Source organism: Somniosus microcephalus, unplaced genomic scaffold, assembly GCF_052327205.1.
Source record: "Somniosus microcephalus isolate GS21.2 unplaced genomic scaffold, FLI_Smic_1.0 unresolved_chr7, whole genome shotgun sequence".
Classification (NCBI taxonomy): domain Eukaryota; kingdom Metazoa; phylum Chordata; class Chondrichthyes; order Squaliformes; family Somniosidae; genus Somniosus; species Somniosus microcephalus.
This window is the reverse complement of record NW_028225185.1, coordinates 7,420,007-7,444,913: the sequence shown is the minus strand read 5'-3', so window position 1 is coordinate 7,444,913 and position 24,907 is coordinate 7,420,007. Positions and strand designations below refer to the sequence as shown.

The following is a 24,907-nucleotide window of genomic DNA, read 5'->3' as shown; positions in this document are numbered from 1 at the left end:
TGTAACCTCCTCCAGCCCCTACACCCCTCCCTATCTCTGTATCCCCCTCCAGCCCCTACATATCTCCCAATCTCCGTAACCTCCTCCAGCCCCTACACCCCTCCCTATCTCTGTAACCTCCTCCTGCCCCTACACCCCTCCCTATCTCTGTAAACCCCTCCAGCCCTGCACCCCTCCCCATTTCTGTAACCTCCTCCAGCCCTACACCCCTCCCCATTTCTGTAACCCTCTCCAGCCTCTACACCCTTCCCTATCTCTATAACCTCCTCCAGCCCCTACACCCCTCCCCATCTCTGTAACCCTCTCCAGCTCCTACACCCCTCCCTATCTCTGTAACCTCCTCCAGCCCCTACACCCCTCCCTATCTCTGTAACCCCCTCCAGCCCTACACTGCTCCCTATCTCTGTAACCCCCTCCAGCCCTACACCCCTCCCTATCTCTGTAACCCCCTCCAGCTCTACACCCCTCCCTATCTCTGTAACCTCCTCCAGCCCCTACACCCCTCCCTATCTCTGTAACCCCCTCCAGCCCCTACACCCCTCCCTATCTCTATAACCTCCTCCAGCCCTACACCCCTCCCTATCTCTGTAACCTCCTCCAGCCCCTACACCCCTCCCTATCTCTGTAACCTCCTCCAGCCCCTACACCCCTCCCTATCTCTGTAAACCCCTCCAGCCCTACAACCCCCCGAGATCTCTGCGCTCCTCCGATTCTGGCCTCTTGCGCATCCCCTGATTTCCATCGCTCCACCATTGGCGGCCGTGCCTTCAGGTGCCTGGGCCCCGAGCTCTGGAATTCCCTCCCTAAACCTCTCCGCCTCTCTCTCCTCCTTTAAGACGCTCCTTCAAACCGACCTCTATGACCCAGCTTTTGGTCACCTGTCCTAATATCTCCTTATGTGGCTCGGTGTCAGATGTTGTCTGATTTACGTTCCTGTGAAGTGCCTCGGGACGTTCAAGGCACTAGATAAATGCAAATTTTCGTTGGAGCCTGCAAGGCAATCTCAGGATCAAATTGGAAGACACAAATCGCAGATTTTGTTTTTCCATTTATTTATTCCCTGACACTAAACTGGTTTACACTCATGCTAAGTATTGTTTTTTAAAAGAAAATGTACCGAAAATGATTTCGCACTCATGCAAGACAGGAGGTCCCGATCCCTGGGCTCCAGATTTCCTGGAGGTAGTGTTTTTTTTTCCTTTTGTCCACACACTCGCTAAGGTCTATTATTAAAAAATTCAAATCCAATCACACGGCACTCGATGAAGGGCTTGCGTCACCGGCGAAGACCGTTGAGATTGAGCGGCGCCGCATCGACTTCCCAGACTCGAATCCCGATCGTTAACGCTTGATACCGGGGCCGCGCCGGGCTTGGTGTTCGCCGGTGGGCTGCAGAACGCGGGCTCCGAGCTGGCGCGCCCGAAGCAAGACAATGGTCTTGCGTCTGCACTGGGTTGCCTGGAAATGAGTCATCGTTCCTGTGACCGGTCCAACACCGCAGTAATAAGAGAGCACTCAAACCGAGGAATCAGTGGCGTGGGCACCAGCCAGATTGTCCATCTCGTTCAGCGGGGTTCGTCTAATGAGAGGTAGTGCATTTGTTTAAATAGCATCTATTGGAGAGCAAGCCAAGATGATGACGTGATCGCTAAGTCAGTCCACGCACGGTTATCGGTGCGCCCCCCCCCCCCCCCGATGTCCTGGGGTCGGCGCTCTCTTGCTCGGGATGTTTGGGCCGTGCTGGCGTTCTTTGCCTTATTGTCTACGCGGCAACGGTTTCACGTGGGCGGGTGGGCCCCCGTCTAGTCGTCTTCTGAAGACCAGTACTGATAGGCCGCAGCTATCGTTTCCGCCGCCGTTCCCTCTCCTTTCCCCGAGCCCCCCAAGTATTCTCCTTGCAGTTTGGTGAGTTCCTGGGGGTGGTCCTTGGGAGGCCAGGAGATGACTGAGTGGGGGCTCTTGTCGTCTCCCGCGTCTGTCCCTTGAGGTGGTGTCGTGGACGGCGGGAGATCAACACTGTCGCAGCGCACCTCCTGCTTGCGCTCCCTACTGACGCGCTGTGAGGCATCTTTCTTGCTTTGCTCTTCCCCAACGTCTTCAGGGCTGTGCTGTGTTCCATAGAAGGCGGCGGTCTCGTACTCGGTATCGTACGTGTCTTCAATTAGCTTGGTTTTGCCATTTTCATCTTCGAGTTCCTCAGGAAGATCCTGGGACACACTAGACTCTTGGAGACCGTCTTCTCCGCAGAGTTTTCCTGGAACGTTGTCTTTACTCTTTTCATTGTTGTAACCTGTCATGGCTGCTGTGGCTATTGCTGGGTCACTATTCAGTTCTGGGCTATTCCTACTGAGAGACCCTAGTTGGCTGACGTTTAATGAGTTCCCCTCGGTTTCCTCTCTTGGTCCATGAAGCTCGCGTTGAGAGTCTTCAATCTTCTCAGGGCTTGTACGTTGGACAATCTCTGGCGTTGTCTCTCCTTGAAACGCCGTCGCTGCCGGCTCGTCCATCAAAGATTCGCTATCATAAACATCGTCCATTTTAACTGTTCGCCGATCCTTCCTCACTGAGATCTCTCCCTCTGGAGGTCTGTCGGGATCTCCACCCAGCTTTGGAATTGCAAACCTAGATTCCTCCTCCTTGAAAACACTCAAGAACTCTTGGCTTTCCGCCACTTCCTCAACTGCTCGTGGGTCCTCTCGTCCTACCGTCTTTACGCCGTTGCTACTCTCTTGCGGTTGATTTTCTGGTAGAAGTGGTTCCAAATTCTCGCCATGGTCTGCCACGGTATTGACCGAACTTTCCAGCGTTCGGGAAGCATTCGGTGAATCTTCTTCCTCAGAGGTTAATGAGCTATCCACGTCTGACGGTGTTGACCGCCTGTTTACCTTCACACACGGTGGCTCTATATTCACGTCTTCAAAAGCATCGGCCGTTACTGGAGTTTGGGATTTGTCTACCATTTTAGTCAAGGTTTCATCTTTGGTCTCTGTCACATTAATGGATCCATCATCCTCCGATTCAATGACCACCCTGCTTGTAGAACTACCCTCCCCATTTGAGTTTGAGGTGACGTCACTCCCCTCCATAAGATCAGCCCCATCCTGCTCACCTCCAAAGTTCAACATTGTCGGCAAGTCTGATTTGTCATCGCTGATGTCTTCGGCCATCCCTTCTTTCATTGTCCATGTTTGCTGCTTTTCAACAGTAACATCTTCAGCATTCACGCTTGACTCTGAAAAGGTATCTTCACCTTGAGAAACCCCTTCGGACGTTGTACCTGCTTCTGAAAGAGGGTCATGTGACTGAGATGCATCTGCTGGGCATTCGCCCAGTGATTGGCCCCCTATGTTCTGTGCTTCTAATAGGACCTCTTGTGCACTTTGTAGACTGTATTCCTGATCTTCTTCTGCAGTCCCGTCAACTCCAACTGGCGCTTTGCTCAACTCTTCACTCTCAAGAAGACTTTGTGTCTGCAGGACTTCTGCCAAACAATCTTCGTTTGAAGACTGGACAACTGAAGACGTCAGAGGTTCTTCCCCTTGTGGTTGCCTCTCTTTGTTTTCAGTAACGAAAGGTGAAGCAGCCCTTTCTTCCGCGGCCTCTGGTCTTTCCTCGTATTCTGACAGCTCATCCAACACTGGTTCCACGCCCTTTTCCACTTCTCCATGTGTCTCTTCCATGTAAAATGTGACTTCATCCTTAACCGGATCCATCTCCTCTACCGGGCTCGCTATCTCCATCTCGAGATCATCTTCATCATCGCCGGTTGCTGCAACCTTCCTTTCAGCGCTCTCGGGTTTCTTGTCTTCCTCGATATGCTCCTCAGTTTCCTCACTCAGTTGTCCTTCCTCTGATCCTAGATCTTTCCTTCCCTCGGCTAGCTGAGATTTGTCTTCTTCTGTTGTGGGTCTCGCCGTCACCTCACGCAACGGTGCTTTCTCTGACACTGGATCAACATGTCCTTCTGAGCTCTCGGTTTCTGCCACATGCTCTTTAACGTCTTCATTGAATTGTCCCTTTTCCAACTCCGGATCTTCCTTATCCTCAGTTGTCTCCAGCTTGTTGTCTTCTTCTGTCACAGACTCCTTGGTTGTGTCATTGAACAGTCCTCTTTCCGTCAGAAGATCTTGCTTTCTCCCAGTCGCCTCGAGGTTGTCTTCAACCATGTCCTCCTTAGCTGTGCCACTGCGCAGTCCCGTGTCTGACACCACTTCAACTTTTAACTCTGATGATTGACATTTCTCGCCTTCAGTCGCATGCACTTGAGTTTCCTCAACGTGTTGTCCTTTCTTTGATGCAAGGTCTTCCTCTCCTTCAGATTCCTGAGACATTTCTTCCGTCGCGAGCTCCTGACTTGTGTCACTAGACGGTTCCGGCTCTGGCACTTGACCAGTCATCTCCTCGGCTATCTCTGACTGCTCTTTTTCTGTCACGTGCTCCTTAGTTTCTCCAACTTCTGGCTCTAGGTTGTCCTCTTCCTCAGCTGTCCCAAACATCTCTTCCTCCACCCGAGGCTGCTCTTGCTCATGAGTCCTGTCACTGAACAGAAATCCCTCTGCATCGACCTTTCCCACTGATGGATCTTTGGTTGTCTCATGTTCCATATCTTCTTTGACTGACACAAGGTCGTTCCTTCCCTCTGATGTTGGGGCTATCTCTTCCGTTGCACGTTCCTTAGCTGTGTCACTAGGCAATTCCCTCTCTAAAATGTCTCTCGCTCCTTCAGGCATCTCGGAATCCTCTTTTTCTGCTGCATGGTCCTTAGCTTCCTCATTCGGTTGGTCCTTCTCTGACCCCAGATCTATCTTCTCCTCAGTTATCTGAAATTTGGTGTCTTCCGTCGCCTGCGTGTCACTGGGAAGTCCTTCCTCCGCCGTTTGGTCAGCCAGTTCCTCAGATATCTCGGGCTGTTTCTCTTCTATCCAGTGTCCCTTGGCTTCTCCGTTAGATTGCCCCTCCTCTCCCAGAACTTCATCCTCAGTTATCTTGCCTTCAACTTCTTCTGTCTGAGGCAGCTCCTGATCTGTCACATGCTCCTGAACGGTGTCACCAAACATTCCCATCCCTGAGCCTGGACCTTCCATTCCCTCAAAGGTCTCTTCCTCGGTGCGAGGCACCTCCTGCTCTGCCACCTCTGAAACCTCCGGTTCCTCAATTTCTGCCGCGTGCTCTTTAACTTCCTCATTTAGCTCCCCCTCCTCTGACCCCAGATCTTCCTTTCCCAGAATCGCCAAGGTCTTGTCTTCTTCTGCAGTTGTGTTAACGAGCAGCACTTTCTCGGACACCGCTTTGATCTTACTCTCTGACGTCTCTTCGACTGATCCTTGCTCCTCGATAGCCCCACTGACTTGGCCGTTCTCTGACACCAGGTGGTCTACCCCCTCAGATACCGGAGACTCTTCGTCTGACCCGTGCTCCTTGACAGCCCCACTGACCTGGCCGTTCTCTGACACCAGCTGGTCTACCCCCTCAGATATCAGAGACTCTTTGACTGACCCGTGCTCCTCGATAGCCCCACTGACCTGGCTGTTCTCTGACACCAGGTAGTCTACCCCCTCAGATACCGGAGACTCTTCGTCTGACCCGTGCTCCTCGATAGCCCCACTGACCTGGCTGTTCTCTGACACCAGGTAGTCTACCCCCTCAGATACCGGAGACTCTTCGTCTGACCCGTGCTCCTCGACAGCCCCACTGACTTGGCCGTTCTCTGACACCAGGTGGTCTACCCCCTCAGATATTGGAGACTCTTCGACTGATCCTTGCTCCTCGACAGCCCCACTGACCTGGTCATTCTCTGACACCAGGTAGTCTACCCCCTCAGATATTGGAGTCTCTTCGTCTGTCCCTTGCTCCTCGACAGCCCCACTGACCTGGCCGTTCTCTGACACCTGGTGGTCTACCCCCTCAGATATTGGAGACTCTTCGACTGATCCTTGCTCCTCGACAGCCCCACTGACCTGGTCATTCTCTGACACCAGGTAGTCTACCCCCTCAGATATTGGAGTCTCTTCGTCTGTCCCTTTCTCCTCGACAGCCCCACTGACCTGGTCATTCTCTGACACCAGGTGGTCTACCCCCTCAGATATTGGAGTCTCTTCGTCTGTCCCTTTCTCCTCGACAGCCCCACTGACCTGGCCGTTCTTGGACACCAGGTGGTCTACCCCCTCAGATATCGGAGTCTCTTCGTCTGTCCCTTGCTCCTCGACAGCCCCACTGACCTGGCTGTTCTCTGACACCAGGTGGTCTACCCCCTCAGATATCGGAGACTCTTCGACTGATCCTTGCTCCTCGACAGCCCCACTGACTTGGTCATTCTCTGACACCAGGTAGTCTACCCCCTCAGATATCGGAGTCTCTTCGTCTGTCCCTTGCTCCTCGACAGCCCCACTGACCTGGCCGTTCTTGGACACCAGGTGGTCTACCCCCTCAGATATCGGAGTCTCTTCGTCTGTCCCTTGCTCCTCGACAGCCCCACTGACCTGGCTGTTCTCTGACACCAGGTGGTCTACCCCCTCAGATATCGGAGACTCTTCGACTGATCCTTGCTCCTCGACAGCCCCACTGACTTGGCCGTTCTTGGACACCAGGTGGTCTACCCCCTCAGATATCGGAGTCTCTACTACTGATCCTTGCTCCTCGACAGGCCCACTGACCTGGCCGTTCTTGGACACCAGGTGGTCTACCCCCTCAGATATCGGAGTCTCTACGACTGATCCTTGCTCCTCGACAGGCCCACTGACCTGGCCGTTCTTGGACACCAGGTGGTCTACCCCCTCAGATATCGGAGTCTCTTCGTCTGTCCCTTGCTCCTCGACAGGCCCACTGACTTGGCCGTTCTCTGACACCAGGTGGTCTACCCCCTCAGATATCGGAGTCTCTTCGACTGATCCTTGCTCCTCGACAGGCCCACTGACCTGGCCGTTCTCTGACACCAGGTGGTCTACCCCCTCAGATATCGGAGACTCTTCGACTGATCCTTGCTCCTCGACAGCCCCACTGACCTGGCCATTCTCTGACACCAGGTGGTCTACCCCCTCAGATATCGGAGACTCTTCGACTGATCCTTGCTCCTCGACAGGCCCACTGACTTGGCCGTTCTTGGACACCAGGTGGTCTACCCCCTCAGATATCGGAGTCTCTTCGTCTGTCCCTTGCTCCTCGACAGCCCCACTGACCTGGCCGTTCTTGGACACCAGGTGGTCTACCCCCTCAGATATCGGAGTCTCTTCGTCTGTCCCTTGCTCCTCGACAGGCCCACTGACTTGGCCGTTCTCTGACACCAGGTGGTCTACCCCCTCAGATATCGGAGTCTCTTCGACTGATCCTTGCTCCTCGACAGGCCCACTGACCTGGCCGTTCTCTGACACCAGGTGGTCTACCCCCTCAGATATCGGAGACTCTTCGACTGATCCTTGCTCCTCGACAGCCCCACTGACCTGGCCATTCTCTGACACCAGGTGGTCTACCCCCTCAGATATCGGAGTCTCTTCGACTGATCCTTGCTCCTCGACAGCCCCACTGACTTGGCCGTTCTTGGACACCAGGTGGTCTACCCCCTCAGATATCGGAGACTCTTCGACTGATCCTTGCTCCTCGACAGCCCCACTGACTTGGCCGTTCTTGGACACCAGGTGGTCTACCCCCTCAGATATCGGAGACTCTTCGACTGATCCTTGCTCCTCGACAGCCCCACTGACCTGGCCGTTCTTGGACACCAGGTGGTCTACCCCCTCAGATATCGGAGTCTCTTCGTCTGTCCCTTGCTCCTCGACAGGCCCACTGACCTGGCCGTTCTCTGACACCAGGTGGTCTACCCCCTCAGATATCGGAGACTCTTCGACTGATCCTTGCTCCTCGACAGCCCCACTGACTTGCCCGTTCTCTGACACCTGGTGGCCTATCCCCTCAAGTATCGGAGTCTCTTCACCAAGCGCGTGCTTCTGAATGTTGTCACTGGACAGCGGTTTCTCGGACTCTAAATCCGTCGCTCCCTCAGACATGTCCAACTCTTCTTCAATCACCTGTTCCTTCATTTCTCTGCTGTATTCTTCCTGCTCCACCATTCGATCTTTCAGGGCCTCCGATACCTCGTCTTCAGCGCTTCCTGTCACAGGGCCACCAGCTGATGGTCGATTCTCTGATGCTGGGATTTTCTCCCCTGTTAGTTCCCCAAGCCTCCCTGGGCCTGACTCTTCTAGAACCCGCTCCCCGTTTGCATCAGCGAGCAGCCCGTTCTCTGACGTCGAATCAAGGTTTACCTCTGATTCCTCATCTGTGGCTAGCTCGTTAGCTTCTCCATTCTCGGGCGTGAGATTTTCCTCCGTTATCTCGCCCGCGTCCTCTCCTGCCGCATGCTCCTCTGTGTCCCTGCCCAGTGGCGCCTCTGTCTCTAGCTCCTCCTTTCTCTCCAGTATTTGGGACATCTCTTCCATTGAAGGTTCCTCATCTGTGTCACTCCATAACTCCTTCCCTGGTTCTAGATTGTTGCTTCCCTCCGGAGCGCCTGGCTCCTCAACCTCTGTCTGATGACTCTCCTGAGTCCTACCACTGGACACTGAATCAATTGTTTCCTCCAACATTTCTGATTCCTTTTCTCCCACTGCATGCTCCTTAGGTCCCCCATTCAGTTGTCCCTTTCCGGAGCCCAGGTCTTCCTGAGGTACCTGTGGCTTGAGTTCATCTGCCATATGCTCCCCGGTTGTGCCGTTGGACAGCGCCTTTGGTGACCCGAAATCATCCTCTTCCTCCGACATCCCTGGCCGGTTGTCCCGCACGTTCTCCTTAGTGTCTCCGTCGGATTGCCCCCGCTTGTCCTCGAGCTCTTGGCTGATCCGGGGGGCGTCGCCTCCTGCCGCGTTCTCGCTACTTGTGCCGTTGAGCGTCACTTGCCCCGCCCCGGGATTGGCCGTCCCCTCCGACGGCTCGTTTTCCACCCTGCGCTCCCTGGTGTCTCCGTTAACCTGTCGCTTCTTCAGCCTTAGGTCGTTCTCCCTCACGATGATCTCAACCGCGTCCTCCGCTGGGTGCTCACGGCTGGAGAGGAGCTTCTCTGACTCGAGGCCGAATTCCATCGGGGGTTCTTGAGGTTGTTTTTCTGTCAAACATTCCCGAGTTTCCTCATTGATCTCCACTTCCTCTTGAATTAGGTCCCCCTTGTCCTCAACGAACTCGGGCAGCTCTTCATCCACATGCGCCTTACTTGTGCCATTGGCCAATATTGCATCCGACACGCGGTCATTATTCCCCTCAAATTCCTCTCCGCCGATCACATCTTCTTTGACACTTCCATCGAGCCGTCCTTGTTCTTGACGTGGTTCTCCGTTTGAGATCTCGTTCTTCTCTTCTGTGACGCTCTCCACAGTTTCTCCATCGAGCTGTCCTTGTTCTTGACGTGGATCTCCATTTGGCATCTCGTTCTCTTCTGTGATGCTCTCCTCGGATTCTCCATCGAGCTGGTCCTTCACTGTCACGAAACCTGCCTTTCCCGCCTCATGCCCCTCCCGGTCTACTCTTTGCGAATCTCTCTGGGGAAGCGCTGCGCGCTCCAAGACCGTGTGGCGCAATGAATTTCTGTCGGAGCCCGAGGCTGGCGCCGGTTCTTGGCTCTTGACACGACGAGCGGCGACGTTACTCTCCGAGCTCACCGGGTCAAGCGTTGCGGGCTGGAACTCGTTTGGCCGATTGCCTCTGGCTAGACTCCGGGCTCTCAGTCCGTAGGCTGGAGAATCTGTCCCCGTGTGTAACTGCGCTCGTACCCTCGCGATTTCCCCGTCTGCGTCCCTGCTCTTTGAGGTATACAAAGGTTTCTCCGCGGAAATCGCCCTCCTGCCTTGAAATGCAAGCTCGTTCCTGTCCGGCTTCACCCTGGTATCTGTAGAAGGATCAGGGAAAATAGGTCAGTACAACTCGAAGTGTCACCTTAGGGTTAGAGATAAGAACAGGCTGACAAAAATCCTCCAGCACAAGAAACACAGCATTTACAGCCATTCGGCCCAACAGGTCTATGCTGCCGTTTATGGTTCACTCAAGCCTCCGACAGTGCGGCCCTCCCTCAGTAATGCAGCCCTTACCTCGGTGAGACGCCGGGAGTCTCGGAGTCACTGATGGTGGGCGTATTCGTCGAATCTCGGCGTCCAGTAGAGCTCTAGGATATAAAAGCAGATATTTTAAACTCAAATCTTTCATTTTGGTTTGTCTGCTTTTCCCCACACAACTGTCCCTGTGAGTGTGTGTGTGTGACTGTGTGTGTGTCTGTGTGAGTGTGTGTGTCTGTGTGTATTTGTGTGTGTTTTTAATTCATTCACGGGATGTGGGTGTCGCCGACAAGGCCGGCATTTACTGCCCGTCCCTAGTTGCCCCTTGAGAAGGTGGTGGTGAGCCGCCTTCTTGAACCCGTGCAGTCCGTGTGGTGAAGGTGCTCCCACAGCGCTGTTAGGGAGGGAGTTCCAGGATTTTGACCCAGCGACGATGAAGGAACGGCCCGATATATTTCCAAGTCGGGATGTTGTGTGACTTGGAGGGGAACTTCGAGGTGGTGGTGTTCCCATGCATTCTGTGTATGAGTGTGCGTAGTTGTGTGTCTTTGTGAGAGTGTGTGTGTGTCTGAGTCTATCTGTGTGTGTGTGTGTGTGTGTCTCTGTCTGTGAGTCTGTGTGTGAGTGTATGTCTCTGTCTGTGTGAGTCTGTGTCTCTGTCTGTGTGTCTCTGTCTGTGTCTGTGTGGGTGTCTCTGTCTGTGTGAGTCTGTGTGTGTCTGTGTGTGTGTGTGTCTGTCTGTGAGTCTGTGTGTGAGTGTATGTCTCTGTCTGTGCGTCTGTGTCTCTGTCTGTGTGTCTCTGTCTGTGTGAGTCTGTGTGTGTGTGTGTGAGTGTGTGTGTCTGTGTGTCTATGTCTGTGTGAGTGTGTCTCTGTCTGTGTCTGTGTGAGTGAGTGTGTGTGTCTGTGTGTCTCTGTCTGTGTGAGTCTGTGTGTGTGTGTCTGTCTGTGTGAGTGAGTGTTTGTCTGTGAGTCTGTGTGTGTCTCTGTTTGTGTGTGTGTCTCTGTGTGTGTGTCTCTGTCTGTGAGTGTGTGTCTCTGTCTGTGTGTGTGTGTCTCTGTCTGTGTGTGTGTGTCTCTGTCTGTGAGTGTGTGTCTCTGTCTGTGTGTGTGTGTGTCTCTGTCTGTGTGTGTGTGTCTCTGTCTGTGAGTGTGTGTCTCTGTCTGTGTGTGTGTGTGTCTCTGTCTGTGAGTGTGTGTCTCTGTCTGTGAGTGTGTGTCTCTGTCTGTAAGTGTGTGTCTCTGTCTGTGAGTGTGTGTCACTGTCTGTGTGTCTCTGTCTGTGTGTGTGTGTCTCTGTCTGTGTGTGTGTGTGTCTCTGTCTGTGTGTGCGTGTGTCTCTGTCTGTGAGTGTGTGTCTCTGTCTGTGTCTATGTGTCTCTGTCCGTGTGAGTCTGTGTGAGTGTGTGTGCGTGCTAGCAGTCCGCAGGCCCCGGACAGGATTGGGTTAACCCCGGAGGCTGTGGGATCGGTGCAGCAGCCCTTGGGGAAACAAAAGGCCCCGAAATGAATCGTGTCAGTCATCCAGCTGGATACAATGAGCTGTGGCCGTGTGTGCGAGTGAGTGAGTGAGTGGTGATGTGGGGCTGGAGGGTCTGAAAGGCCCTTGGCCGCCCGCAGCCTAATCACCAGGACAATGTGCAGCAACAATCAGGCGCAGGGAGGACCTGCCCAGAGCTATTCAACACAAGAGAAAGAGCGGGATTGGGGGATGATGTCATGCGACCCTGGCCAGCTTGCATCACCCGGCAAGAATGAGCCGGAACGTGTGAGACGGGGCAGCGAGGGGGCGGATCCTGGACTCCCCGCATCTTCGGGAAAAAGCATCTCGTCAGTTCTCCGCGGACAATGGATTCCGGGATTGGTCTCGCGATCCCTCAACGCCTCGATTTTAAAATTCTCATCCTCGTGTTCAAATCCCTCCATGGCCCTCGCCCCCTCCCTATCTCTGTAACCCCCTCCAGCCCTACACCCCTCCCTATCCCTGTAACCTCCTCCAGCCCTACACCCCTCCCTATCTCTGTAACCCCCTCCAGCCCTACACCCCTCCCTATCTCTGTAACCTCCTCCAGCCCTACACCCCTCCCTATCTCTGTAACCTCCTCCAGCCCTACACCCCTCCCTATCTCTGTAACCTCCTCCAGCCCTACACCCCTCCCTATCTCTGTAACCTCCTCCAGCCCCTACACCCCTCCCTATCTCTGTAACCTCCTCCAGCCCCTACACCCCTCCCTATCTCTGTAACCCCCTCCAGCCCTACACCCCTCCCTATCTCTGTAACCTCCTCCAGCCCTACACCCCTCCCTATCTCTGTAAACTCCTCCAGCCCGACACCCCTCCCTATCTCTGTAACCTCCTCCAGCCCCGACACCCCTCCCCATCTCTGTAACCTCCTCCAGCCCTACACCCACTCCCTATCTCTGTAACCTCCTCCAACCCCTACACCCCTCCCTATCTCTGTAACCTCCTGCAGCCCTACACCCCTCCCTATCTCTGTAACCTCCTCCAGCCCTACACCCCTCCCTATCTCTGTAACCTCCTCCAGCCCCTACACCCCTCCCTATCTCTGTAACCTCCTCCAGCCCCTACACCCCTTCCTATCTCTGTAAACTCCACCAGCCCCTACACCCCTCCCTATCTTTGTAACCTCCTCCAGCCCTACACCCCTCCCCATCTCTGTAACCTCCTCCAGCCCTACACCCCTCCCCATCTCTGTAACCTCCTCCAGCCCCTACACCCCTCCCTATCTCTGTAACCTCCTCCAGCACTACACCCCTCCCTATCTCTGTAACCTCCTCCAGCCCCACAACCCTCCCTATCTCTGTAACCCCCTCCAGCCCCTACACCCCTCCCTATCTCTGTAACCTCCTCCAGCCCTACACCCCTCCCTATCTCTGTAACCTCCTCCAGCCCCTACACCCCTCCCTATCTCTGTAACCTCCTCCAGCCCTACACCCCTCCCTATCTCTGTAACCTCCTCCAGCCCCTACACCCCTCCCTAACTCTCTAACCTCCTCCAGCCCTACACCCCTCCGCATCTCTGTAACCTCCTCCAGCCCTACACCCCTCCCTATCTCTGTAATCTCCTCCAGCCCTACACCCCTCCCCATCTCTGTAACCTCCTCCAGCCCTACACCGGTCCCTACCTCTGTAACCTCCTCCAGCCCCTACACCCCTCCCTATCTCTGTAACCCCCTCCAGCCCCTACACCGCTCCCTATCTCTGTAACCCCCTCCGGCCCCTACACCCCTCCCTATCTCTGTAACCTCCTCCAGCCCTACACCCCTCCCTATCTCTGTAACCTCCTCCAGCCCCTACACACCTCCCTAACTCTGTAACCTCCTCCAGCCCTACACCCCTCCGCATCTCTGTAACCTCCTCCAGCCCCTACACCCCTCCCTATCTCTGTAACCCCCTCCAGCCCCTACACCCCTCCCTATCTCTGTAACCTCCTCCAGCCCTACACCCCTCCCTATCTCTGTAACCTCCTCCAGCCCCTACACCCCTCCCTATCTCTGTAACCTCCTCCAGCCCTACACCCCTCCCCATCTCTGTAACCTCCTCCAGCCCGATACCCCTCCCTATCTCTGTAACCCCCTCCAGCCCTACACCCCTCCCTATCTCTGTAACCTCCTCCAGCCCCTACACCCCTCCCCATCTCTGTAACCCTCTCCAGCCCTACACCCCTCCCTATCTCTGTAACCTCCTCCAGCCCTACACCCCTCCTTATCTCTGTAACCTCCTCCAGCCCCTACAACCCTCCCTATCTCTGTAACCCCCTCCAGCCCCACAACCCTCCCTATCTCTGTAACCTCCTCCAGCCCTACATCCCTCCCTATCTCTGTAACCTCCTCCAGCCCCTACACCCCTCCCCATCTCTGTAACCTCCTCCAGCCCTACACCCCTCCCTATCTCTGTAACACCCTCCAGCCCTACACCCCTCCCTATCTCTGTAACCTCCTCCAGCCCCTACACTCCTCCCCAGCTCTGTAACCCTCTCCAGCCCTACACCCCTCCCTATCTCTGTAACCTCCTCCAGCCCCTACACCCCTCCCTAACTCTGTAAACTCCTCCAGCCCTACACCCCTCCGCATCTCTGTAACCTCCTCCAGCCCCTACACGCCTCCCTATCTCTGTAACCCCCTCCAGCCCCTACACCCCTCCCTATCTCTGTAACCTCCTGCAGCCCTACACCCCTCCCTATCTCTGTAACCTCCTCCAGCCCCTACACCCCTCCCGATCTCTGCAACCTCCTCCAGCCCTACACCCCTCCCTATCTCTGTAACCTCCTCCAGCCCCTACACTCCTCCCCATCTCTGTAACCTCCTCCAGCCCTATACCCCTCCCTATCTCTGTAACCCCCTCCAGCCCTACACCCCTCCCTATCTCGGTAACCTCCTCCAGCCCCTACACCCCTCCCTATCTCTGTAACCTCCTCCAGCCCCTACACCCCTCCCTAACTCTGTAAACTCCTCCAGCCCTACACCCCTCCGCATCTCTGTAACCTCCTCCAGCCCCTACACGCCTCCCTATCTCTGTAACCCCCTCCAGCCCCTACACCCCTCCCTATCTCTGTAACCTCCTCCAGCCCTACACCCCTCCCTATCTCTGTAACCTCCTCCAGCCCCTACACCCCTCCCTATCTCTGCAACCTCCTCCAGCCCTACACCCCTCCCTATCTCTGTAACCTCCTCCAGCCCCTACACTCCTCCCCATCTCTGTAACCTCCTCCAGCCCTATACCCCTCCCTATCTCTGTAACCCCCTCCAGCCCTACACCCCTCCCTATCTCGGTAACCTCCTCCAGCCCCTACACCCCTCCCCATCTCTGTAACCCACTCCAGCCCTACACCCCTCCCTATCTCTGTAACCTCCTCCAGCCCTACACCCCTCCTTATCTCTGTAACCTCCTCCAGCCCCTATAACCCTCCCTATCTCTGTAACCCCCTCCAGCCCCACAACCCTCCCTATCTCTGTAACCTCCTCCAGCCCTACATCCCTCCCTATCTCTGTAACCTCCTCCAGCCCCTACACCCCTCCCCATCTCTGTAACCTCCTCCAGCCCTACACCCCTCCCTATCTCTGTAACCTCCTCCAGCCCCTACACTCCTCCCCATCTCTGTAACCCTCTCCAGCCCTACACCCCTCCCTATCTCTGTAACCTCCTCCAGCCCCTACACCCCTCCCTATCTCTGTAACCTCCTCCAGCCCCTACACACCTCCCCATCTCTGTAACCCTCTCCAGCCCTACACTCCTCCCTATCTCTGTAACCTCCTTCAGCCCCTACACCCCTCCCTATCTCTGTAACCTTCTCCAGCCCTACACCCCTCCCTATCTCTGTAACCCCCTCCAGCCCCACAACCCTCCCCATCTCTGTAACCTCCTCCAGCCCTACAAAGCTCCCTATCTCTGTAACCCCCTCCAGCCCCTACACCCCACCCTATCTCTGTAACCCCCTCCAGCCCCTACACCCCTCCCTATCTCTGTAACCCCCTCCAGCCCCTACACCCCTCCCTATCTCTGTAACCCCCTCCAGCCCCTACACCCCTCCCTATCTCTGTAACCCCCTCCAGCCCCTACACCCCTCCCTATCTCTGTAACCCCCTCCAGCCCCTACACCCCTCCCTATCTCTGTAACCTCCTCCAGCCCCTCCACCCCTCCCCATCTCTGTAACCTCCTCCTGCCCCTACACCCCTCCCCATCTCTGTAACCTCCTCCAGCCCTACACCCCTCGCTATCTCTGTAACCTCCTCCAGCCCTACACCCCTCCCTATCTCTGTAACCTCCTCCAGCCCTACACCCCTCCCTATCTCTGTAACCTCCTCCAGCCCCTACACCCCTCCCTATCTCTGTAACCCCCTCCAGCCCTACACCCCTCCCTATCTCTGTAACCCCCTCCAGCCCTACAACCCCTCCCAGATCTCTGCACTCCTCCAATTCTGGCCTCTCGCGCATCCCCCGATTTCCATCGCTCCACCATTGGCGGCCGTGCCTTCAGCCGCCTGGGCCCCGAGCTCTGGAATTCCCTCCCTAAACCTCTCCGCCTCTCTCTCCTCCTTTAAGACGCTCCTTAAAACCGACCTCTTTGACCCAGCTTTTGGTCACCTGTCCTAATATCTCCTGATGTGGCTCGGGGGTCAGATTCTGTTTGATAATTGCTCCCGTGAAGCACCCTGGGACGTTTTACTGTTACAGGCGCTGGATAAATGCACGGTGTTGTTGTAATGTAGGAAACGCGGCAGCCAATTTGCGCACAGCAAGCTGCCACAAACAGCAATGTGATAAATGACCAGATCATCTGTTTTTAGTGATGTTGGTTGAGGGATAAATATTGGCCCCAGGACACCGGGGAGAACTCCCCCTGCTCTTCTTCCAATAGTGGCCGTGGGATCTTTTACATCCACCTGAGAGGGCAGACGGGGCCTCGGTTTAACGTCTCATCTGACAGACAGCACCTCCGACAGTGCGGCGCTCCCTCAGTACTGCCCCTCCGACAGTGCGGCGCTCCCTCAGTACCGCCCCTCTGACAGTGCGGCGCTCCCTCAGTGCTGCCCCTCCAACAGTGCAGCGCTCCCTCAGTACTGCCTCTCCGACAGTGCGGCGCTCCCTCAGTACCGCCCCTCCGACAGTGCGGCGCTCCCTCAGTACCGCCCCTCCGACAATGCGGCGCTCCCTCAGTACTGCCCCTCCGACAGTGCGGCGCTCCCTCAGTACTGTCCCTCCGACAGTGCGGCGTTCCCTCAGTACTGTCCCTCCGACAGTGCGGCGCTCCCTCAGTATCACTCCTCCGACAGTGCGGCGCTCCCTCAGTACTGCCCCTCCAACAGTGCGGTGCTCCCTCACTACTGCCCCTCTGACAGTGCGGCGCTCCCTCAGTACTGGCCCTCCGACAGTGCGGCGCTCCCTCAGTACCGCCCCTCTGACAGTGCGGCGCTCCCTCAGTACCGCCCCTCCGACAGTGCGGCGCTCCCTCAGTACTGCCCCTCCGACAGTGCGGCGCTCCCTCAGTACCGCCCCTCCGACAGTGCGGCGCTCCCTCAGTACTGACACTGGGAGTGTCAGCCTGGATTATGGGCTCAAGTCTCTGGACTGGGAGGACAGGGGTCAGTATTTATTAATAAACTCAGCGAGCTGAAATAGCCACAGACTCGAATGTCCCGGCTGCTCAATTGGAACAGACAATTGTTAAGCCGTTTCCAGGACACTCGTTGTTCCAGAAGGATCTGTCCCTTTTGTAGACAACAGCCGGGAATCGCAGCTGTTTTCTCACCCCCCTCCCTCCCCCGCTCCCAGACACCAGGCATTCCAACGGCAATTCCCAGCTTCCCGTCCGGTGCAGCTGCCTCCTCGCAGATTCCTGAGCTTCCCACCCTAACCAGCAACTGTTGTCAGCGGGTCCCACTGACTGAGATTCCCCCGCGCCCGCCCCCACCGGCGCCCGCCCACCCACGCAAGCGCCCCTTCCCTCCCGTGACTGAAGCCAAGCCCTCCCCCAACAGCCCGACCCATCTCCAGCACCTTTCACCACCTCAGGACGTCCCAAAGCAGTTTACAGCCAATGAAGTACTTTTTTTGAAGTGGAGTCACTGTTGTAATGTGGGAAACGCAGCAGCCAATTTGCGCACAGCAAGCTCCCACAAACAGCAATGATCAGTTCATCGGTTTTAGTGAGGTTGGTTGAGGGATAAATATTGGCCCCAGGATGGCAATTTAGGACTGAGATGAGGGGAAATTCAGTCCTGGTGCTCCGACAGAGAGAGAGAGAGAGAGACAGAGAGAGAGAGAGAGACAGAGAGAGAGAGAGACAGAGAGAGACAGAGAGACAGACAGAGAGAGAGAGAGAGACAGAGAGAGAGAGACAGAGAGAGAGACAGAGAGAGAGACAGAGAGAGAGAGACAGAGAGAGAGAGAGAGAGAGACAGAGAGAGAGAGAGAGAGAGAGAGACAGAGAGAGAGAGAGACAGAGAGAGGGAGACAGAGAGACAGAGAGGGAGATAGACAGAGAGACAGAGAGAGACAGAGCTCTACGGGAAATTTCAAACTGGCTGTGAATGAACTGAAAGAGAAAGCAAGAAGGGCTTTCTACGCCATTAAAAGATCAATCCAAATAGAAATCCCAATTAGCATTTGGCTCAAAATTTTCAAATCAGTAATTGAACCAATTGCACTCTATGGCAGTGAAGTGTGGGGACCGCTAACACAACAAGAATTTGCAAAATGGGACAAACACCCAATTGAGATCCTACATGCAGAATTCTGTAAAAGTATCCTCCGGACTCAAAGGAAAACCATAAACAATGCATGCAGGGCAGAACTAGGCCAATTTCCACTAATAATTACTATCCAAAAAAGAGCCACCAAATTTTGGAAACACCTAAAAATGAGCAACCCCCACTGCTATCATTACGAAGCCTTGAAATGCCAAGAGAGGACCATAAAGAATAACTCCCTCAGTCAACTAGTCCTGGGACTCAGTGAAGCAACCACTAACACTACTAACAATAACCAGCCCCAGGACAGTGACATCGTAGCACAGAGAATTCGACCCAACACAATTGTCACTAAACAAAAGGAAAAATACCTGTCATATTGGGCAGAAACAACAAAAACCCAAAGCAAACTCAATTGCTACTTGGCCCTAAACAGACAATACAACATGGCTGAGTACCTGACCATGGTAAAGGATAACAAACTGAGAAAAACCTTGACAAGGTACAGACTTAGCGAACATAGCCTAGCGATCGAAAAAGGCAGACACAGGCAGACCAGGCTGCCAAGAGAGGACAGGATATGCTCTCACTGCAGTCAGGGAGTAGTGGAGACAGAGATGCACTTCTTCACAGCCTGTGGAAAATATCAGGGCATCAGGGAGAATTTCTACCAAAAATTCTCACAAATATGCCCTGAATTCAGAAATTTGAATGACAACCAAAAACTCCCATACCTACTAGGGGAGGAGAAAAGCTGTGTAGCACTGGCGGCACACTATGTTACAGCTTGCCATGAACAGAGGGACAACCAGTAAACCTAAGAAAAGAGTATATATAAATAATGCGAATGTATATTTATACACTCAGGGATATATCGGTTTATACACTGTATGAATAGAACTGCGTTTATGTGTTCAACCATAAATGTATTTTAATGCTTTGGCAACATAAGATGTACGTTATCATGCCAATAAAGCGATTTGAATTGTGAATTGTGAATTGGCCCCGGCACCAGCGGAGCGGAGAGCAGGTGAGAGCCGAAAATCAGCAACAAGTCCCGGGAACGGCAACTCCCAACTTGGGCAGAGTTCGCGGCTGCTCCGAGTAACTCGGGAGAGAGAAACAGCGAGAGAAACAGCGAGAAATAGCGAGAGAGAAACAGCGAGAGAGAGCGCTGAGAGAATCACAGATACACACTGAGACAGAGGCCTGAACCGCGAGACCGGAGACCGGGAGGAGCAGCCCGAACCAGGACAGTAAATAAGAGGCCTGGGGAGGGCGAACCCGAGACCGCGAGGCCCAGAGACCACGGGAACGGAGACCGGGAGACCAGGGCAGAAAACAGCCTGGTGAGTCAAAAAACCCGGGGGCCTGAGACCGACACGACGACGCGAAGAGATCCGCCCAGAGCGCGGAAAGCGAATGAGTCCGGGGCACGGAGAGTGGACGAGTTTGGAGCACGGAGAGAGAGAGCAAGTCCGAGACCCGGAGAGCGAGTGAGAGAGTCGGAAGAGGAAAAAATAAATAAATAAATAAATAAATGCTGGAGAAATAAGTTTTACCTAATTCTACCTAAGTTTCATTTTAGTTAAAGTTAGTTCGGAAAAAGTTTAATTTTATTTAAATTTAGTTCGAAAAAAACCTGAAAAAAAAACAACAAACCCGCGAGGAAAAGGAATAGAAACCCGAGAGAAACGATAAACTACCCGAACCAAGAGCCTGTGAGAGAAAGAGAAAGATAAACCTTTAAGAGCAGCTATATCAAAGATGAACCCCTGAAAAACTCCCAATTTTGGACCTAAAAGTGGGCTAAGGTGGAACACGACACAAAAAAGAGAAAAAAAAAAGTTATCTATCTGAGACAAAAAAAAACAAACGACTACAATGAGCAGGGAAATGATATATCCTGAGCAATGCACAAAAAATAAAGCAAAGGAAAAATACAAGTACACAACACTAAAAAATAACCCAGAGATCCTCTACGTTGACTATACCACACACAAAGGGACTAAGCTGAAGAACAACCTCATATTCTACACCGAATACGTCACCTCCTGGAAGGAGACTTTACAAAAACACTACACATACGTCTCCAGTGAAGGTATTGGCAGTGGAGGCAGACTGAAAATATGTAAAGATGGAAACCTAGATAAAGATGACCCCCTGCTAACCATAAGCTACTACAACAAAAATAGAAAGATCATGATACAGGGGAATGTGGAAAATCTGGACTCCTTCGAAAAGGAATTCCCCCAGTTGAAAACTAAGGCAGACACAAAGAGGACCAATGGACAGGAAACAAAAGAGAGTTGAACAGAGGATGATGAGAGCCAAGTGGAGGAAGAAGAAGAGAGACCAGCAGAGGAAAACACCTCCCTGTCCATCTCCACCCCCCCACACCTCTCAACGAAAACAAAATGATGAAAGAGAATCTGGCCAAACTAGAACTTGATTTCAACGAATACAGAGAAACACTGGCCAAGAATTTGAAGGAGGAATTCAAACAGCTAAAAACAGAACACGAGTCCACCATCCACAAACTGAGAAAGACCATAGAGGAGCAAAGAAATGAGATCAAAGAACTCCGTACTCAACAAAACAAAACGAAGGAGACCGTAGAAAGGCTCAGCAGGCAACACAAACCTCTTAAGGTCCAAAAACCTGAGGACACAAAAACACACACAAGGACACAGAACCCGCCGGATGCCACCCCACACGAAGACACACCGAAAGCCACAAACCCCGCTCCAACCAGCCCTCAGTCGAGTCATGCCCAGACTACTGCTACCCAGTCCTCACACACAGGAACACAAAAACCGACAGATACCCCCCCAAACGATGACACACCGAAAGCCCCAAACCCCGCTCCTGCCACACAACATATCCCAGAAACCCAGCCAACAACCAGCCACCAGGCGAGTCCTACCCAGACTACTGTTACCCAGTCTGAAAAACCAGCCCCTCAGGCGGTCCTGCTGACCGACTCCAACGGAAAGTTTCTGGACCCCCAGAGGCTGTTCCCAGACCATCAAGTCCTGAAAAAATGGTGCAGCAACACAGACCAAGCAATGAAGATCCTGAACAAAGAATCCCTTGGAAGCCCCAAATGGATTGTGATCCACACAGGCACGAACGACCTACGCACCCTACAGGAAGGCACTGCTAGGGCGGTGAGCAGGATGGCGGAAAAGGCCAGCAGGGAATTCCCCGAGGCGTGGATCGTGATCTCCACACTACTGCCCAGAAAGGACACCCCAGCCTATATAATCCACAACACCAACAGGGAGATCGACACGAGATGTTCTGTCCTCCCCAACGTCTCCCTGGCCCATCATCCAAACATCAACACAAGGGACCTCTATGACGAAATACATCTACTCAAACAGCGGATGTGGGTCTTCGCAAGAAACCTCATAAACACTGCCAAAAGACGCAGACCTCCCACCCCCTCTACCATTGGGAGCCCAAACAGGACCACCAATGTCCCCCACCCCCCTTTACAAAACCAACAACAGAACCGTGCTTTTATACCTGACCCAAGACCCCCCTCTAGACCACAGACTGTAGACCAAGAACTGAGAAAGATCATGACGATGCTGAACAGCCTGATAGAAAGCCGGAGAAATTATTAATATTGTTATTTATCATTATCATTATTGTTATCTTATCAGTATTATTACTATTATTAGATAGATATATGTGCATGCCTCATGAAATTTATACTAAATCATCATTTAGCATTATAGAAAATAGTGTTTCCACACTCATCCCACAAAATAGGTCCATTTTATTTCGTTTTATTGAACTATATAAATGCGTTCTTTCCACATAAGCTGCTGGAATATCCAGGGCCTCCGCTCCTCAACTTTTGGGATGAAGAGTACAGACCCTGAATTCCTAAAAGCTATAAAAGACATTGATATAATTGTGTTAACAGAAACATGGTGCCAAAAGGACGTGCCGACCCACTGTCCTCCAATGTACCATGAAATCATTGTGCCCTCAGTAAAGAACACTAAAACACGCAAGGGCAGAACCTCCGGGGGAATATTGGTGTGGTATAAGGGAGAACTGGACAAACACATCTCACCGGTAAAACAGGGAAAATCACACGTATGGCTAAAACTAGATAAAAATATAGGAATAGCAAAAAAAGATGTTTACTTATGTGCGATCTACATACCTCCAATAGAATCGCCATATTTCGAAGAGGAGTTATTTGATACTCTCCACATGGAAATCAGCCATTTCCAGGCCCAAGGAAAGGTGATAATATGTGGGGACCTAAATGCAAGGACCGGTTGTGAACCTGACTTCATAGACCCACAGGGAAACAACCATGTGTTTGGCCAGACCCCTTTAGATGTCACACCAGCCATCGCAAATCGGAACAACCTTGATCGTGAAATAAATAAAAGCGGTAGGGAGGTAGTGCAACTCTGCCGAGCCTTAGGCCTGTACATAGTTAACGGTAGGTTCAGAGGGGACTCCCTAGGGAGACTCACATACTCCTCAACTCTTGGGTCTAGTGTGGTGGACTATACAATCACTGACCTGGACCCCTGCGATATCAACTCATTCACTGTCAGGCAGCAATCCCCCCTCTCAGACCATAACCAAATAAATATGTACCTTAAACTTTCTGCCCAAACTACAGACACAAAAAAGGAACCCAGTAAGCTCCATAAAATAAATCAGACATACAGATGGGCCCCAGACAGTGGAGAAAAATTCATCACAGCACTAAAGTCACCTGATCTCACAAGTAAAATATCAAAATTTAAAGAAAACCCATACGAGATCACCAGAGATGGTGTAAACATGGCCATAGAGGATATAAATATGATCTTCCATGAGGCAGCTGTAAAAGCCGACCTTGTGAAACATAAGATGAAGCGTCACAAAAGACAAAATAAAAATAAGAAATGGTTTGACCACGAATGCAAAAATGCCAGAAAAAACCTGAGAAAAATATCAAACCAAAAGCATCACCAACCAAACAATCCGGACCTACGTACTAGATACAATGAAACCCTCAAAAGATATAAACACACCATTAGGAACAAAACACAAAACTATACCCACAAAATACTCGAAGAAATTGAAAACTCCACCAATCCAAAACAATTCTGGGAAATGTGGAATAACCTGAGTACAACACAATTGCAAGCATTACCAATCCAAGATGGAGACATCTGGAGAACACATTTTGAAAACCTCTACAAAGACATCCCAATAAACGAAACAAACCCAAGTCAACATCAGGTCACAGAAAAACTCCACACATTAGAAGCAACAATTAAAGACAACCAAAACCCTCTAGACTCCCCAATCACATGGAAAGAACTGGCCACAAAAACAAAATCTCTCCACATAAAGAAAGCCTGTGGCCCAGACAACATCAAAAATGAAATGCTCAAGTTCAGCAATATGGAGATGCAGGGTGCGATACTCAAACTATTCAACATCATATTACGCTCAGGCTGTTTTCCCGATATCTGGTGCCAAGGACTAATCTCCCCCATATATAAAAGTGGAAACAAATCAGATCCAAATAACTACCGCGGCATCTGTGTCAACAGTTGTCTAGGGAAGTTATTCTGCAGTATTCTAAATAGTAGATTACTTGATTTTCTTAACAAACATAATATCCTCAGAAAAAACCAAATAGGCTTTCTTCCAAAACACCGCACAGCCGACCATATCTATACCCTTCACACCCTCATTGGAAAACATATACACCAAACAAAAAATGGGAAAATATTCGCCTGTTTCATCGACTTCAAGAAAGCCTTTGACTCTATATGGCACGAAGGGCTCTATTATAAACTTCTTCAGTGTGGAATAGGGGGCAAAGTCTATGACCTTATTAAATCAATGTATCTGAAAAACAAATGCGGGGTCAAAATTGGAGACAAACGCACCGATTTCTTCACCCAGAGAAGAGGCGTCCGGCAGGGCTGCAATTTGAGCCCGACCCTGTTCAACATATACATAAATGAATTAGCAGACATGCTGGAGCAAAGCGAGTCACCAGGTCTCCGTCTCCTGGATGGAGAAGTGAAATCCCTGTTCTATGCGGACGACCTGGTTCTGCTGTCTCCCACAGAACAGGAATTACAGCAACAACTAGAACTACTCGACAAATACTGCCAAAATTGGGCTCTAACAGTAAATCTAAAGAAAACCAACATCATGATTTTTCAAAAAAGGCCCAGATGTCAGGAAAACAAATACCAGTTTACCCTCAGTGATACCACTATAGGACACACTATGAGCTACACCTACCTTGGTCTAACTATTACAGCATCAGGGAGCTTCAGCATAGCAGTGAATGCACTAAAAGAAAAAGCCCGAAGAGCCCTATATGCAATAAAAAGAAAATTCTACAACATCCAAATCCCAATCAAAATCTGGCTCAAAATATTTGACAGCATAATCCTGCCCATTGCACTGTACGGTAGTGAAGTATGGGGCCCGCTAAATCACCAAAGCTACACTAAATGGGAAAAACACACAATAGAAGCCCTACATGCAGAATTCTGCCGAAGCATCCTTCGCACCCAAAGAAAAACGCCAACAAATGCATGCAGAGCCGAACTAGGCAGATACCCACTGATAATAAACATCCAAAAACGAGCACTAAACTTCCTAAATCACCT

General features: G+C 52.3%; 1 protein-coding gene across 1 annotated transcript; it reads right to left on the bottom strand.

The window, feature by feature from the left end:
* Positions 1-1,031: 1,031 nt before the first annotated feature.
* On the bottom strand, positions 1,032-22,457 carry LOC147086442 (uncharacterized; the record flags this gene model as incomplete). The annotated part of the gene is made up of 7 exons (XM_085978253.1): positions 1,032-5,369; positions 5,457-5,888; positions 6,063-6,326; positions 6,501-6,587; positions 6,762-9,871; positions 10,071-10,144; positions 22,429-22,457. Coding segments are annotated over 7 exons (7,563 nt in total), but the record flags the coding sequence as incomplete, so codon positions are not given.
* Between the last annotated feature and the right edge of the window lie 2,450 nt (positions 22,458-24,907).